Below are 15,854 nucleotides of genomic sequence, written 5' to 3' on the forward strand. Positions count from 1 at the left end.
CCAGTGGTCGGGACCCGGCCTTGAGGCTGAGCCCCAGCATCAGGTTTGTACCTGGGCCACAACAATGGAACAGGTAAATGGGGGTTGGTTTCCCGGCCCCAGCAAAATTTTGGGGGCCTGGGCCTTGACCTCAGTTCTAGTCCTTGGCTCTGGCCCCAGCATCATGCTCGGAAGAAGGCCGAGATCCCTATTTTGAGCCTTGGCCTATTCCTTAGGCAAGGCCCTGGCTTCAGTCTTGGGCCTAGGTCAGATGGATGACTTTTTTTTTTTCCAAATAAAACATGAAAACCAACAAAATTTCATCAGATTTTCAGTCATTTCATTCAGGAAATTTCATTTTATTTCTTATATTATTTCTCCAGAATGCACATCTCTGTTATTTATTGTAAAAGTTTTGTATAGCAGTAATAAAGATTATTAAAGCAAGTGTGCCATCAAGAGTATTTGCAAGAAATAGATTTGCATATAACTGAGGCAGTATGTATGCAAATCTCTCTCAAACGTATTGATTAGGGATTATCTTGAAAAACTGACCAGTTTGTATCCGTCAAGGGCCATAGTTGACTGCCCTTGATGTAGATAGATGTTTAGGCTTACATATTCGCCTCTCTTTGACCCTCTCTTGTCTTGTACACCTCTTTCCCAGGGCCTGATCCTTTAGATGTGTAGATATTTTTTTGCACAATTAGGAGTTACTTATTTCCTGAAATGAGCCAAATTAGAACTCTTTAGGAAGTCCATAATCAGTCACAGTCCGGACAGCAAAATTAGCCAGAAAAACTTATCTGGCTAACTTTGGAGGTATATTCAATAATTCAGCCACACTACTGAACATAACCAGCTATCTTAAAGTTAGAAGGATAACTTTATCTGGCGACCTTTAGGAGAACTTTATGGCATGACCAGACTCTGAATAAGAATTATTCAGCTAAATTTTAACCAAGAAGTTATCCAGCTAACTGCCTCTAAATATTGACCTCCAGAAGTTTAGGCTATCCCAGCAATGGCTGAACACTTCCTATCAAAGAAAAATATATTTGGTCTACTACATACTGACAACCCAGGGTCAACCCTGTGAACATAAGAACATGCCATACTGGGTCAGACCAAGGGTCCATCAAGCCCAGCATCCTGTTTCCAACAGTGGCCAATCCAGGCCATAAGGACCTGGCAAGTACTCAAACACTAAGTCTATTCCATATTACCATTGCTAGCAATAGCAGTGGCTATTTTCTAAATCAACTCAATTAATAGCAGGATAAGTTCTTCTCCTCCAAGAACTTATCCAATCCTTTTTTTAAACACAGCTATACTAACTGCACTAACCACATCTTCTGGCAACAAGATCCAGAGTTTAATTGTGCATGAGTGAAAAAGAACTTTCTCCCTATTAGTTTTAAATGTGCTACACGCTAACTTCATGGAGTGCCCCCTAGTCCTTTCTATTATCCGAAAAGAGTAAAAAAACGATTCACATCTACCCGTTCTAGACCTCTCATGATTTTAAACACCCTCTATCATATCCCCCCTCAGCCGTCTCTTTCTCCAAACCGAAAAGTCCTAACCTCTTTAGTCTTTCCTCATAGGGGAGCTGTTCCATTCCCCTTATCATTTTGGTAGCCCTTCTCTGTACCTTCTCCATCGCAATTATATCTTTTTTGAGATTCGGCGACCAGAATTGTTCACAGTATTCAAGGTGCAGTCTCACATGGAGCGATACAGAGGCATTATGACATTTTCCATTTTATTCACTATTCCCTTTCTAATAATTCCCAAACATTCTGTTTGCTTTTTTGACTGCCGCAGCACACTGAACCGACAATTTCAATGTGTTATCCACTATGACGCCTAGATCTCTTTCTTGGGTTGTAGCACCTAATATGGAACCTAACATTGTGTAACTATAGCATGGTGTGCAATATTTTCCAGAGAGCCATAGCTCAGACCAAGCAGTCTTGCCGAACTGTATTGTGGAAGTCATTCCTTATGGTTTTTTTCCCTAGGACTTCCAGCTTGTTAAGTTGAAATAACCAAGCCAGGTTAAGTTGAAATAACCAAGCCAGGTTCAATGAGAAGCCAAACAAATAGATGGAATGAAGGGCATGATATTAGCAAGAAATATAGCAGGATGGAAAACTAGGCCTGGCTCAGACTTTCCCCACTGACAGGGATCTATATTGCAACCCTAGGTTTGTGGTGGCATGTAATGAAAGGTCTGTGGTAGCACTTCTGGTTGCTAGTCTTTCTTCAACCCTGTAATTCTGGTGCTGCTCACTATTTGTTAAGGCATGTCCAACAACTGTGCATCCTCACTGATGCCACAGTTAAAGTATTTGACTCTTGTAAAGACAGGATGCCTCAGACCACAGCGAGCTTCATCCCAATCCGAAACTATTCAGAACTCAGAAAGAGAGATCCAGGATTATCTGCCTGCATCGATCCCTTCCAACTACAACATAATGATTCAGGCTTGAACGCTCACAAAAATCAACAGAATTTTGTTTGGTTTGGTTTTTTAACTTATTATTTAATATATGTTAAGTGCTATGCCAGACCAGCTGACAACTGATCACTACAAATTATTATTTTGAAAATTGTAGTAAGGGTGCATATAGCTTGCTCTTCCTAGCCTGAAAGAGCAACCAGCAGGTTTTTCCTACAAAGTTTATTTCTATTTTTATTTTCTTATTGTTGTTAAAATCATATTTTAATTTTAAAAGAAAAAAAAAAAAGAGAGAGAGCCTGCACTATCAAAACTGAATTTCCCTTAAAAGGAACAAATATACCTGCACATGGTTGACAGTCCCATGGTTTGCTTAAAAGTATGAAACCATAGCCATGATGGGATCTTCTGATCCATGGCCCTGACTGGGATCCTCTGATCCCTTTCTTTGGATTAACCAGGTTTCTAGACCAAATGTATGCAGATGCATACTCTTCGTGGTTCATCTGAAAATCAGAACTGACTACGAGCGCTGAGACCTACTAGATCAGTTTTCAATACAATTTGTTCATCTGTTAATCCTAAATTTAGACCAGACATAAAAGAGTTTACTTTTTCTATCCCCTCCCAATTTGCTCAGCCCAGTCATTGCAGCTACAGTCATGGGCCGGCAGCCACATAGCAGGGCTCTTTCCAGAATCCTGCAATCATGGGCCCTCAATCTATCCACTAGGTGTCGCCATTACACAATGATTATGGTCCCCCTGCCCCAGCAGCTGTGAATGCTGGATCCACAGCCTGCCTAGCCCTGGCCAACCTGAGCAATAGAATACCTGACCCTCACCTCATGGCACTCCCTTCATGAGAAACAAAATGATTTCCACTTGTAACTGTTTGGGAACACCGGGCACCCGCGCTCAGGGAGGCCACCCACCACCACCATTGGGTACCCTGCAGCACTCACAGCCATGAGAATAAAAGAAAAACAAAGTAAGAATTCACCTGGAACTGAAAAGGGCAGGGCCATGTAAGATCCCCGATCGGGAGACCCACCCCCCCCCCCCCCTGACATTACTGATGACAGCGCTGGACCGTTAAACGGCGCCGGAACACCAGGCGTCACATGACGTGCGTGGCGCGCCGAAGGGGCGCGCCAAAGGAGCACCCCTTCGTGCAATCCGTAGTGCTAGTTCTAGTTAATATCTTTGTAATCGGAGGTCTCTCATGTGTGTTTAATATGCATCCTGTTGTACTTTTTGCTTAATTGTTAAATGTATTGCAAGTTGAACCTTGTAAACCGTTATGATGGCTTTACCGAATGACAGTATATAAAACTCAAACAAACAAACAAACAAACAAACAAACAAATAAATAAATAAATAAACAAACAAACTGGATCAGAGCCCAAGTTCTAGTAACACATGACAGTGTCATCGTTATCTACAGCAGTGCTTCTCAACAGTTCTCTGGGCACACTTAACCAGTCAGATTTTCAGGCAATCCACAATGAATATGCATGAGATAAATTTGCATACAATGGACACCGTGTATGCAACTCTATCTCATGCATATTCATTATGCATATCCTGAAAATCTGAAGACTGCGTTGAGAAGCACTGATCTACAGCATTTAAAGATGGATTTAGGAGTGAGTGAGAGTCTTCACCATTAACAACATAAAAGAAAAGGTGTGGGGGTGAGGGGTGTTATTATTCTTGCAATATATATATATATATATATATATATTAAAATAAAAATCAGAACCAAATGAGAAGCCAAACAAATAGATGGAATGAAGGGCATGATATTAGCAAGAAAATAGCATTTTTTTTTAATATACTACTTGCTAGACACAGTTTGAGGCCTCCTTTCATGCCAAGTGTTCCTCTTTAAATGTTATAGTCCAGGGGAAGTTTAGCAAGCAAATGTTATTGCGAGTCAAACTACTCCCCACAACACCTCTTACCTCCTGTGTCATTCAATAGAAGCTTTTCATGGACAGAGAGAAGCAGGGTGAAAAAGTCTTGGACTTGCCCAAGGCTACAGCAGAGGTAGAAAATCTCACCAAGGGAAAAGGCAGCCCACTTCCCAACAGAGCAAGCAAGCAGGAAAAGCAGATAACTCACACCATGGGGGTCTTGCCAAAGACACATCAATCAGAAATCAATCTCTTAAATTCTTAAACTCTTCCAATTCCCTGCCTCTGAACAGTGAAGAACTTGCGTGATCTCAAAAGCTCATGTGCTCCAACATCTTTTGAGCTAGTCCACTGAAAGGCATCACAACCTAGAAGGTAAAATTTTACTTGCCTGATAATTTTCTTTCCTTGAATACTGCTAGACCAGTCATTACCTTCAGTATTTCACTTCTCCACAGATGAAAGAGAGAGAGAGAGAGAGAGAGAGAGAGAGAGAGAGAGAGAGAACACACCTCTTTCATGACCTCACTCAGGACTAAAATTGGGGGTATGGCCTCAGCTAGAATCCAGGAGCCTACTGACAAAGCACTAGAAATCCCCTTTATGCCCTATTCTTGAAACATATTCAGCAAAATTGCTTACCTTGTAATAGGTGTTATCCCAGGACAGCAGGATGTAGTCCTCACATATGGGTGACGTCACTGACTGAGCCCTAGTGCGGGAAAAACTTTCTGTCAAAGTTTCTAGAAACTTTTAACTGGCCCTGTGAGGCCACTGAGCATGCCCAGCATGCCATGATATTCTCTGCCACAGGGGTCTCTCTTCAGTCTCGTATGTAGCAATATGCTTTAGCAAAAAATAAAATAATAATAAAAGGTATAAGACCCAACTCTGTGGGGTGGTGGGTGGGTTTCGTGAGGACTACATCCTGCTGTCCTGGGATAACACCTATTACAAGGTAAGCAATTTTGCTTTATCCCAGGACAAGCAGGATGCTAGTCCTCACATATAGGTGATTAGCAAGCTAGAGGCTGAATCATTCTGAATGGAGGCAACATTGAAGTATTGTTGTTGAAAATGAGTCAGCCGAAGATCACAGCAGATTGGATGTAGAAGGAGTTGGGATTAAACTGGAAACAAGTTCTTTAAGACAGATTGTCGATAGGCTGAATCTTGTCATCCCTGCTTGTCCAAACAGTAATGAGCTGCAAAGATGTGAAGAGAACTCCATGTTGCTGCTTTACATATGTCAAGGATTGGCACTGAATGATAGTGTGCTACTGAGGTTGACATTGCTCTTACTGAATGTGCCTTTACTCGCCCTTGGAGAGGAAGGCCTGCTTTTTCATAGCAAAACTGTATACAATCTGCTAACCAGTTGGATAGAGCATGTTTACCCACTGCTTTACCTGGTTTGTTTGGATCATAAGAAACAAATAGTTGTGATTTCCTGTGGTCTGCAGTGCAGTTTATGTAAAATGCTAGTGCACGTTTACAGTCCAAGGTGTGTAAGGCTGTTTTTCCTTGATGGGAATGAGGCCTTGGAAAGAATGTGGGTAAAACTATGGATTGGTTCAAGTGAAATTCCGTAACTACTTTGGGAAGGAATTTTGGATGTGTACGGAGAACCACTCTGTCATGTAGGAATTTTGTATAGGGTGAGTATGTGACAAGTGTTGTAACTCACTAACCCTTCTAGCTGATGTAATGGCTATAAGGAAGATAGTTTTCCATGTGAAAAATTTAAGATCACAGGAATCTATGGGTTCAAAAGGAGAACACATGAGCCTTGTTAAAACCAGATTCAGGTCCCATTCTATGACTGGTGACCGAATTGGTGGTTTTAAGTGCATTAAACCTCTCATAAATCTAGTGACGAGAGGTTGCGTGGAAATTGGGGCATCTCCCATCTTGTTATGGTAAGCTGAGATTGCACTTAAATGTACCCTTACAGATGAAGTCTGGAGACCAGAGTCTGAAAGATGGTATAAGTATTCTAGTAGAGAAGTTGTGGAGCAGGAGAAAGGATCAAAACTTTTTTGCCTGCACCACAAAGTAAACCTTTTCCATTTCGAAGAATAGTTCTTACGTGTTGAGGGTTTACGTGAAGCTAGAAGCACTTGAGATACATTGGTGGAAAGATTGAGTGGTTGTAAAATCAAGCTTTCAACATCCATGCTGTCAGGGATAGGGATTGAAGGTTGGGGTGGCGCAACTGACCCTGATCCTGAGTTATGAGAGTGGGAGCTACTCCCAGGCAAATGGGATTCCTGATCGAGAGGTCTAGAAGTGTGGGAAACCATACTTGTCGAGGCCAATATGAGGCTATGAGTATCATGGACCCCTTGTCCTGTTGTAGCTATACGGTATCGGAGGATAGGCGTATAGTAGGCCTGAGTACCAAGGGCGAGCAAAGGTGTCCTTGGCTGGCTGGTTTTTCTGTTTGTGTAGAGAGCAGAAGCTGTCCACTTTGTGATTCAGGTGTGACGCAAAGAGGTCTATTGTTGGTTGACCCCACCGTTGAAAGATCCTGGTCGCTACTGAGGGATCCAGGGACCATTCGTGTGGGTGGAATTAACGACTTATTTATTTATTTGTTTTTATATACCGTCATTCGGTTTAGCCATCACAACGGTTTACAGGATCAAAACAACAATCAGATAAATTATACATAGTTGCAAAAGAAGAAAACAATAACAATAGTGAAATGATAGGTAGAGGAGGATGGTGGGGTGAAAGAGGGGGAGAAGGGAAAGATGTAAAAAGGAAAGTAACAAAAATAGTATTAATTCATCTTAAAGGAGGGCTTCCATATTAAATTTCTGAAATTGTAACACTTAAGGTTGATGCCAGTTGTAGTTACTGTTTTTTTCTTGTTTGGATTTGAATGGTTGAATTGATTGTAGATAGATTGTTGTTAAGGATGATCATTGATGTAGACTGTATGGAAGAGGAAAGTTTTTAGGTCCTTCTTGAACTTTTTGATGTTAGATTGAGTTCTTAAATAAGGCAGCAGAGAGTTCCATTTTTTGGGGGAAGCAATGGAGAATGTTCTGTTTCTAGTAGTTGATAGTCAAGCATCTTTAATGGGAGGAACTTTTAGACAAGAAGTGTTGTTAGATCGAAGATTTGTTCTGGTAATTTGTGGAGTGATTTTTAAACCAGTATGTTTATGATGATCAGCATGTATTAATTTGTGAGTGATGATCAGGATCTTATAATCTATTCGAAATTTAATAGGAAACCAATGAAGCGACATTAGTACTGGGGTGATGTGAACATATTTTTTGTTCCTGTTAAAATTCTAGCTGCTGAATTCTGAAGAATCTGCAGAGGTTTGATGCTTGTTGATGGAAGGCCAATCAGAAGAGAATTACAGTAGTCTATTGTTGAGAAAATTATAAGTTGCAAGACTGAGTCGATCCGCTAGTACATTTTGAATGCCTGCTAGATAAGTGGCCCAGAGAAACATTGAGTGTTTTAGGGCCCAGTCCCAAATCTGTGCAGCTTCTTGACAAAGGAGATACGAGCCCTAGTGCGGGAAAAACTTTCTGTCAAAGTTTCTAGAAACTTTTGACTGGCCCTGTGAGGCCACTGAGCATGCCCAGCATGCCATGATATTCTCTGCCACAGGGGTCTCTCTTCAGTCTTCGTTTTTCCGCGCTGCTGTAGGCATCACGAAACAGGAGCCGTTGCGAGTCTCTCACAACACTTTCTGACTGAAAAGTCACATAAATTTCTCTATATTCTCTCTCATTGGAGTCTCTCGGGGGTTTTCCACCGGCTGGTGAGTACCTCGGTCTCATATTTTGCTCTTTGAGCAAAATATTTTTTTCTCACGAACTCTCCAGAAGTGGAGTACATGTAAGTACATAAGAAACTGCCATGCTGGGTCAGACCAAGGGTCCATCAAGCCCAGCATCCTGTTTCCAACAGAGGCCAAACCAGGCCATAAGAGCCTGGCAATTACCCAAACACTAAGAAGATCCCATGCCACTGATGCAATTAATAGCAGTGGCTATTCCCTAAGTAAATTTGATTAATAGCCGTTAATGGACTTCTCCTCCAAGAACTTATCCAAACCTTTTTTGAACCCAGCTACACCTAACTGCACTAACCACATCCTCTGGCAACAAATTCCAGAGCTTTATTGTGTGTTGAGTGAAAAAGAATGTTCTCCGATTAGTCTTAAAAGTGCTACTTGCTAACTTCATGGAATGCCCCCTAGTCCTTCTATTATTCGAAAAAGTGTAAATAACCGATTCATCACACATGTGAATCGGTTATTTACACTTTCAAATAATAGAAGTAACTGTTGACCCCCATTCTCTCATTTTTTTTTTTAAATAAAAATACCCTGCATTCACAAGTTACCAAGACTGTTTTTTTCTTGGGGCTTCTGAAGTCAGAGTCCTCGAGGATATCCTCTTCAGGTTGTACATAGTTTTTGCCCAGAATGCTATGGCTATTTCCATCCAGGCTGCCCTTGGACTGACTGGAAACACCATACTAAGTAGCTCGGGCCCAATTAGCTTTGCAATTAGCTATGCTGGAGACAAAGAACTACTGGTTTCTGGCTGGGGCCACACCCCCTTTGTAGCCCTGAATGAAGTCATGAAAGAGATATTTCCTCTGTCTCTGTCAGCTATGGAGGGGGGAATCCCAAAGGTAATGACTGGTCCAGCAGGATGATAAGGAAATATGCTATTATTGTTAGAGAGTTACATTCAGAATTTCAAATATTTGAGCTTCCTCTGTCTGCACAATTCCAACCCACCTGAATATAATCAAAGGCATCCGATGTGCATGAGGAGGGGAATTGCCATCTCTGTACAAGAGAAGGAACCCATCCTTCATGGAGACCACAGGCATCCCCACCCCAAGGAAGCTACTCGGCCTGTTTCAGGATCCCTAGATGTGGCTAATCAAAGCGTTCAACGTGACTTTCTGCTCCACTGGAGTAGGTCAACAGTGAATCTGATTTTGTCTTTAAGCTTAAAAGATGATGGCAGCTGATGGTAATGCTCGGAGACTCAACAAAGTGCTGAAGTGCTTGTACTGAATAACTACAACTTCTGCATCTGTTCCATTTCTAGCACCACTGATTTTTTTTTTGTTTTGTTTCGTTTTTGCTTGTTTGACCTGGCAGTATCCTCCTGCTCTTTTTTGTACTTCTTAACTCAAATGAAACCAACGCTGGGATCTTTCACCAAGGGCCTTCACTCGCACCTACCTGGGATTTTTTCTTCCTATTTTATATCCCCTCCCAACTTTCTTTACTCCAGTTCCTGGCTTGGGGTTTCATGCATCAATGCTTCTTCTGGAACCCTGCAATCACAGGTCCTGAATCCGGCTATTGCATAATGAGTATGGCTCCTCATCTCTCCCTCCCCCTTTCCACCAGGGGCGGTTAACATTGCCTCTGCAACATCCCCAGCCCTGGTCAGCCTGGGGAATGGAAGACCTGCCTGCAATGGGAATCAAACCCAAGTCCCTCTGCATGGCAATGTGCAGAACTGCCACACTTTCTCAATGGCTGCCATGTTATGAATTTGGGCTCAGAATGTTATCAGTCATTAAACTACTACATTAGAAACGTGTCTTGTCACTTTCTGGATTATTCAACAATTTCATGCACAAAATGCAATGTTGCTTGACTACTGGGAAGACAGCCCAGACACTGGCTGCAAATCTGGATACTCAGTCTTCTGCAGAAGCATGATGCATTGATACCAGGGGTGACCAGAACTGAAAATGGTCATCACAGTGCAACCTTACCATGAATCACTATCGTGAAAATGATCACCATGATACTTTAACAAACAACATAGCAAATACCAAGGGCCAGACTAGAGTTTCAGACAAAAAGTAGGCCAAAAAAGAAAGGTACAAAATCCCACCGCAAGTTACTTTGGTTGCACAATTATGAAGTAGAACAATCTTGTTGCCAGAGGATGTGGTGAAACAGCATAGCTGGGTTTAAAAAGGGTTTAGGTATGTTCCTGGAGGAAAAGTCCCTAAACTATAAGCCATGTAGATTTGGGAGAGTCACTGCTTATCCCTAGTTATGAGCACAAAGGACTGGATCGATTCTTTGGAATCCTACCTGGTACTTGTCAGCTGGATTGGCCACTGTAGGAGAAAAGATACTGGGTTTGATGGATCTTTGGTCCGACCCAGTATGGGATTTCTGAAGTTCTTTCCCTCAAAGATATAATTTCTTGCATCATCAGAAAAGGAAGAAAATTCCCCTGAAAAAATTCTGCAAGAGGAAAAATTCTACAAACAGAGCTGTGAGCATTTTGCCCTGAACATGCTAAATTTACGAAATGGGGCATCGGAGCAACAGTGCTTTTTTGCTTGTGCAATTCCTTCTGTGGTATTTTTTTTTTTTGTCTTTTAGGAAGTTACAGGAAATTAAATCCTTGAGAAAGATGTGCTGTTTCCAAACGGTGGCTTGCTTTCAATCGAAATTTAAATACAGCCCTAAGCCTCATGATTGTCACATCTCCTCTTTCTTTTTTTTAATGAGCTTCACATTGAGTGTCACTGAAACCCCATCAGATGACTTCAGCTCTCACAAGTGTGAAAACATCTTTTGTTTTCGTCCTACTGATGTGGGTACCAATCAAGGACAGAAGATAAGGCTTCACCAGGATTTAAAAAAAAAAGAAAAGCAAAATATACATTTGTGAAAACAGCAACAACAATTTTCCTATGCGCCGCAAGACAGGACACAACACCAATCCTCGAGGACTGCGAAGGCATCTGGTTTTCAGGATATCCACCTAAGAATCAGGTTAATTTGCATAACCTGAAAACCCACCCCATTTGCGACCCCGAGGGAATGGAGTTCTGCACACTCTATTATAAGACACGGCTTCATTTCTGCTTCTTTTTGCTGTTGTCTGTGGTGGTGTAGTGTCTACCCACAAAAATGTTACATTTACTATACGATGGTATATCACATCCCAGGTACCACTCCTTCAAAATGTCTTTGGCCACTGGGTGACTTTATTAATGAAGGCAAACATTCACTGTCCCTTCTCTACATGTCATCATCCATCTACCTTTGATGTTTCTTTCTAACAATAAAAAGCACCAATGGCGCATCCACCCAAGCAGCTTGCTAGACTGGCTGACACCAGCCCCAACAGAGCATCCAACCAAGCAACTCACTAGATCGGCTGACAAAAATCTCGACATGGCACCCAACCAAGCACCTGTACGGCTAGGACTGCCCCTTGATTCAGTCCTGGTTTTGCCCCATTGCATCTATGGACTCTGTCTTGGAAAGGAAGGTCTAAAAGTCCATAGATGCAGTGGGGTGAAAGTAGAAGAGCATCAAGTGAGCAACTTTACATACACAAACTACACTTTACTGTCAAAGACTGTTACCACCTCGCATTTGCTTTACAATGCAACCCAAGACACTACTTCTCCTCTTGGCAAACCTGCACACATTAACACCCTTGCATAGTAAGAAGTATCCATCACAAGACTCCATGGCTTACACAGTAATGAGTAAAAAAGTGCAGGTCATGATGACATCAGCTACTAGCTGGAAGAAGTTTTCTAGAAACTTTCTTGGCTAAATTTTCAATTGGGTGTTCAACTAACAACGTGCATACTTACTTTGCAGTCTGAGCAAACCCATTTTGAAACACAAGGTACCTTGCATACACTGTGTTTGAAGGTCACCTTACTATCAGGCTGATACAGAAAAGTGCGCTTCGGCGGAGCGCACTGTTATCCCAAGTTTGGACACGTGTTTTCAACGCACTAGCTTTACCCCTTATACTGTAAGGGGTAATAGTGCGTCGAAAACGTGCGGCCAACCCCCCCGAAACTAATAGCGCCCACAACATGCAAATGCATGTTGATGGCCCTATTAGTTAGTCCCGCGCGATACAGAAAGCAAAATGTGCAGCGAAGCCGCACATTTTATTTTCAGAAATTAATGCCTGCCCAAAGGCAGGTGCTAATTTCAGCCGGCACCGGGGAAGCATACAGAAAAGCAGAAAAAAATGCTTTTCTGTACACCCTCCGACTAATATCATAGCGATATTAAGTCGGAGGCCCCAAAAATTTTAAAAAATGTAAAATATAAAAAAAAAAAAAAATTTAAATGTGCCCGCAGGTCGGAAGACAGACGCTCACTTATGCCGGCGTCTGTTTTCCGAACCCATGCCTGTCAGCGGACTCGAGAACCGATGCAGGAAAATTTGAGCATTGGCTGTCAAACCCACTGACAGCCGCCGCTTCTGTCAAAAAGGAGGCGCTAGGGACGCGCTAGTGTCCCTAGCACCTCCTTTTACCGCGGGCCCTCATTTGAATATTTTTTTTTACTAAATCGCGCACCCAGAAGAGTGGCCTGTGCACGCGTCGGGAGAGCGAGTGGCTAAAAGCATCTACAATGCTGAGCAAAGGTTCAAAGTACACACGGTAGTGGCAGGTCTACCATATGCATACACATGTAGTTTCCAAAAATACTCCCCTCTTTCCCCACCTCCACCCTCCAAGAATGCCTCTCCACTATACGGACAACAACATGGTCACTGTGAAAATAAGAACATTTTTAGGAAACTGAAAAATGTACTTATGCAGATTCAGCCAACCTAACCGCATAGTGCTGTAATTGCTAAGTTGTTGAAAAACTACCCCTTAAGGCAGTGGTATTCAGGATACCCTAATGAATGTGTATGAGATTTATTTATTTATTTTTTTAATATTCTGCATTACAGGCACTTCAAAGCAAATTACAATAAGGTACATGCATGCACATTGCCTCCATTCCATGTAAATCTCTCTCATGCATATTCATTAGGGATAATCTTAAAACGTTGACCAGTTTGTGGCCCTCAAGGGCTTGGAGTGAATATCCCCTCCTTAACATTTATTTTGCTAGAGGAGAGGAAAAGAAGTCAGAATCAAATAGTAGCCTACTTGTTATTCTATGGTTCTGGGATTTTCTTTTTTTACTGCTAGGTAAATTACATTCTACAAAGAAAGGGGGGGGGGGGGAAATCGTTCCTAAAATGGGCAATGGCCCTACCCAGTGTCACCAGGGTTCCTGAGTGTCCTGCCATCCCCTAAAAGTTTGGATACACCACAAAAGCGATGTAGTCAATAGCGAGCTGGGTAGATGGATGAGAAAGAGTGTTTTATGAGCAGGAGGAAAGCGAGATGAGGTGAGTTTGGGACACACATGCAGACGGTAAAAGGCCTTTGGACAGTCAGGCCTTGGAGCAAACTTTTCTCCACCTGCCAGATCAGAACTGTCAAGGCAAAAGACCTCCAGAAATGGATGGATGGGGAGGAAACAGAAAATAGGAACAAGCATAATACAGCATAAATTCCCTCCCCCCCCCTTATGTCTATCTGTCCCTGTGGTGTTTTAAAACAAGTTTTCTTCTATTTATTTATTTCATTACTCTTCGCCCACTTATAAGACGGTGAGCAGCCCTAATAACATGCTAATATATTTTTCTGTCATTTTATCATGTTATGGAGTTCCTGGCTTTACACTAATGGATTCAGAGAGAGATTATCTTGTGCTCTGACCATTAGTGATTACAGCCTAGATAATGTTATAAAGGGAGCTTCAGAAAATTAGACAAAGGACCCAGGACAGCTGTGAGAAATAAATCTAACTTACCTTCCATTATGAAATGCTAAATAAAGACAAAATTCCCCTCCCCCTCCCCCCCCAAAAAACAACTGTGAATTTCTTTGTCATAAATGTATACTTCGGCGGGCGGGGGCAAATAAACGAACAAAAATATTTTAAAAGATCGTGTCTCATTGTGCACTGTAAAAAAAAAAAAAAGAATACTTGAGACGAATGAAAATTAGAAACAAAGCCCCTGTATCCTTAAAATGTTTATCTACAATAGGCTAACCATTTTCAAGGGTGGTGGAAACCCCTAATAAAGTCAAGAAAATACGATTTGAAAATAATTCTAATAAAAGGAAAAACAGAGGCGAGATCGGAGAGGCAGCATTTACTGTATTTCCAGCCCCAGCCCTGCCAGGCCTTCCCCTGCCTCTCCCAGAGGTTTATTTCGTTAACCAAAAGGCAGTGGGCTTCTCCCATTACTTTAAGCAAGAAAACGGGTTTTAGGAGTGAAACTTAACTGTTCCCCGCGGCACCTCGTCCTTTCGTTTCATACAAAAGCAGCTTTTCATGGCCAGAGGAAGGAGCAGGGCTGGAGGAAGCCTGGGACTCGCCTGAGCCGCGGCAGCAGAGACAGAAGCGGCGGCGGCGGCGGAGGAGGAGGGGGAGGGAAGGCAGGCAAGCAGCCCCCTGCTAGCAGAGCGGAGCAAGCAGCCAAAGCGGAGAAGTCAGCGCCATCGGTGCCTTACCAAAGATGCATCGGCTCTAGGAAAACAACAGGCTCTTACGTTCTTGCTAAGGTGGGCTTCCTCTCGCCTTTTGTGTTTTTCTCTCACTCTCCCTTTGTTATCATTGTTATTGTTGTTATTGTGCTTGGAAAAAATAAATAAATAAAGCGACACCAGGAATTTGAACTTTCTCGCTCGCTCTCTCTCTCCCTCCCTCCCTCAACTGATCAGCAGCAACCCTTTCACATGCGATGCAATGCCAGGGTAGATGCGGCTCTGCAGTGAGACCCCTCTGGCCGAAGGAGGGAACTGCAACTCTTAGCCGACAAATGGGTAGGGGAAACAGTCCCTAGGTACAACTGCCATTGCAGATAGTTTTATATCTTATTATATTGTTGTTGTTGTTGTCCAGTCCAAAAGAATAATCAGTACAATAATCAAAACAAATAATACAAATCACTGAATTTTTTTTTCAGTGACATTCAATGGACCATAAGCTTTCTAGGACTAGAGCGCACTTCTTCAGATATAATACGCCTGCGGGGATAGGGAGGGGGGGATAGAGGGATTGTTTTGTAGTCTATATTCATTCTGATACTGAATTTGCATTTCTATGTTAAAAGTTTAATAAATTATTAATTTAAAAAAATCAAATCTGTGATTCCATTCCAAGAGGAGATTTTTCATTTTATGTTTGTTTTTTTGGTTTATTTGGTGGGGTTGGAGAAAGAGGGGTTTGTAGGATACGTGGACAGTTTTGAAGAATACAATTTTAGAAATTTTGCCATGCACATTTCAGTCGTTTTAATAGTCATCATGGTTTTTATCCCATGCGTTCTTTATTCTATATTTCCTCTCCTCCAATAAAAACAGCAGATCTCTAAGAAAATCCTCCCAAAGTTTACAGTATAACTCTGAAAAGTTTTGCCAAATATGTGGTATCAAACTAAGTGCTTCCAACATGTTTGCCACATGCAGTGTTTGCAAGGGACAAGCAAGAAAAACTGAATTGCTGTCTCCATTTGACCCTAGGGAAGGTATCTAGCTTTTAAATTTAAGCCTATTTTACACTGTTCCACCCATTTTTTAACTAAAGATTTAATGAAAATCTAATGCAAATAGTTTAAGATTTTCTAACTCAAAAATGTG

At 42.0% G+C, this 15,854-nt stretch overlaps 1 protein-coding gene across 3 annotated transcripts in view; it reads right to left on the reverse strand.

The window, feature by feature from the left end:
* MVB12B (multivesicular body subunit 12B) overlaps window positions 1-14,984 on the reverse strand; it is a 340,289-nt gene extending 325,305 nt beyond the window's left edge. The window contains exon 1 of one of the 3 annotated variants that reach the window (XM_029612225.1): window positions 14,766-14,984. Coding sequence is in view for 1 of the 3 variants with exons in the window: in XM_029612222.1 (XP_029468082.1) it covers window positions 14,499-14,549 (51 nt within the window). In the remaining 2 variants the exon portion in view is untranslated. The other 2 variants (XM_029612223.1, XM_029612222.1) reach the window with 2 other exon arrangements.
* Window positions 14,985-15,854: the final 870 nt, after the last annotated feature.

Source organism: Rhinatrema bivittatum, chromosome 8 (assembly GCF_901001135.1).
Source record: "Rhinatrema bivittatum chromosome 8, aRhiBiv1.1, whole genome shotgun sequence".
Taxonomy (NCBI): domain Eukaryota; kingdom Metazoa; phylum Chordata; class Amphibia; order Gymnophiona; family Rhinatrematidae; genus Rhinatrema; species Rhinatrema bivittatum.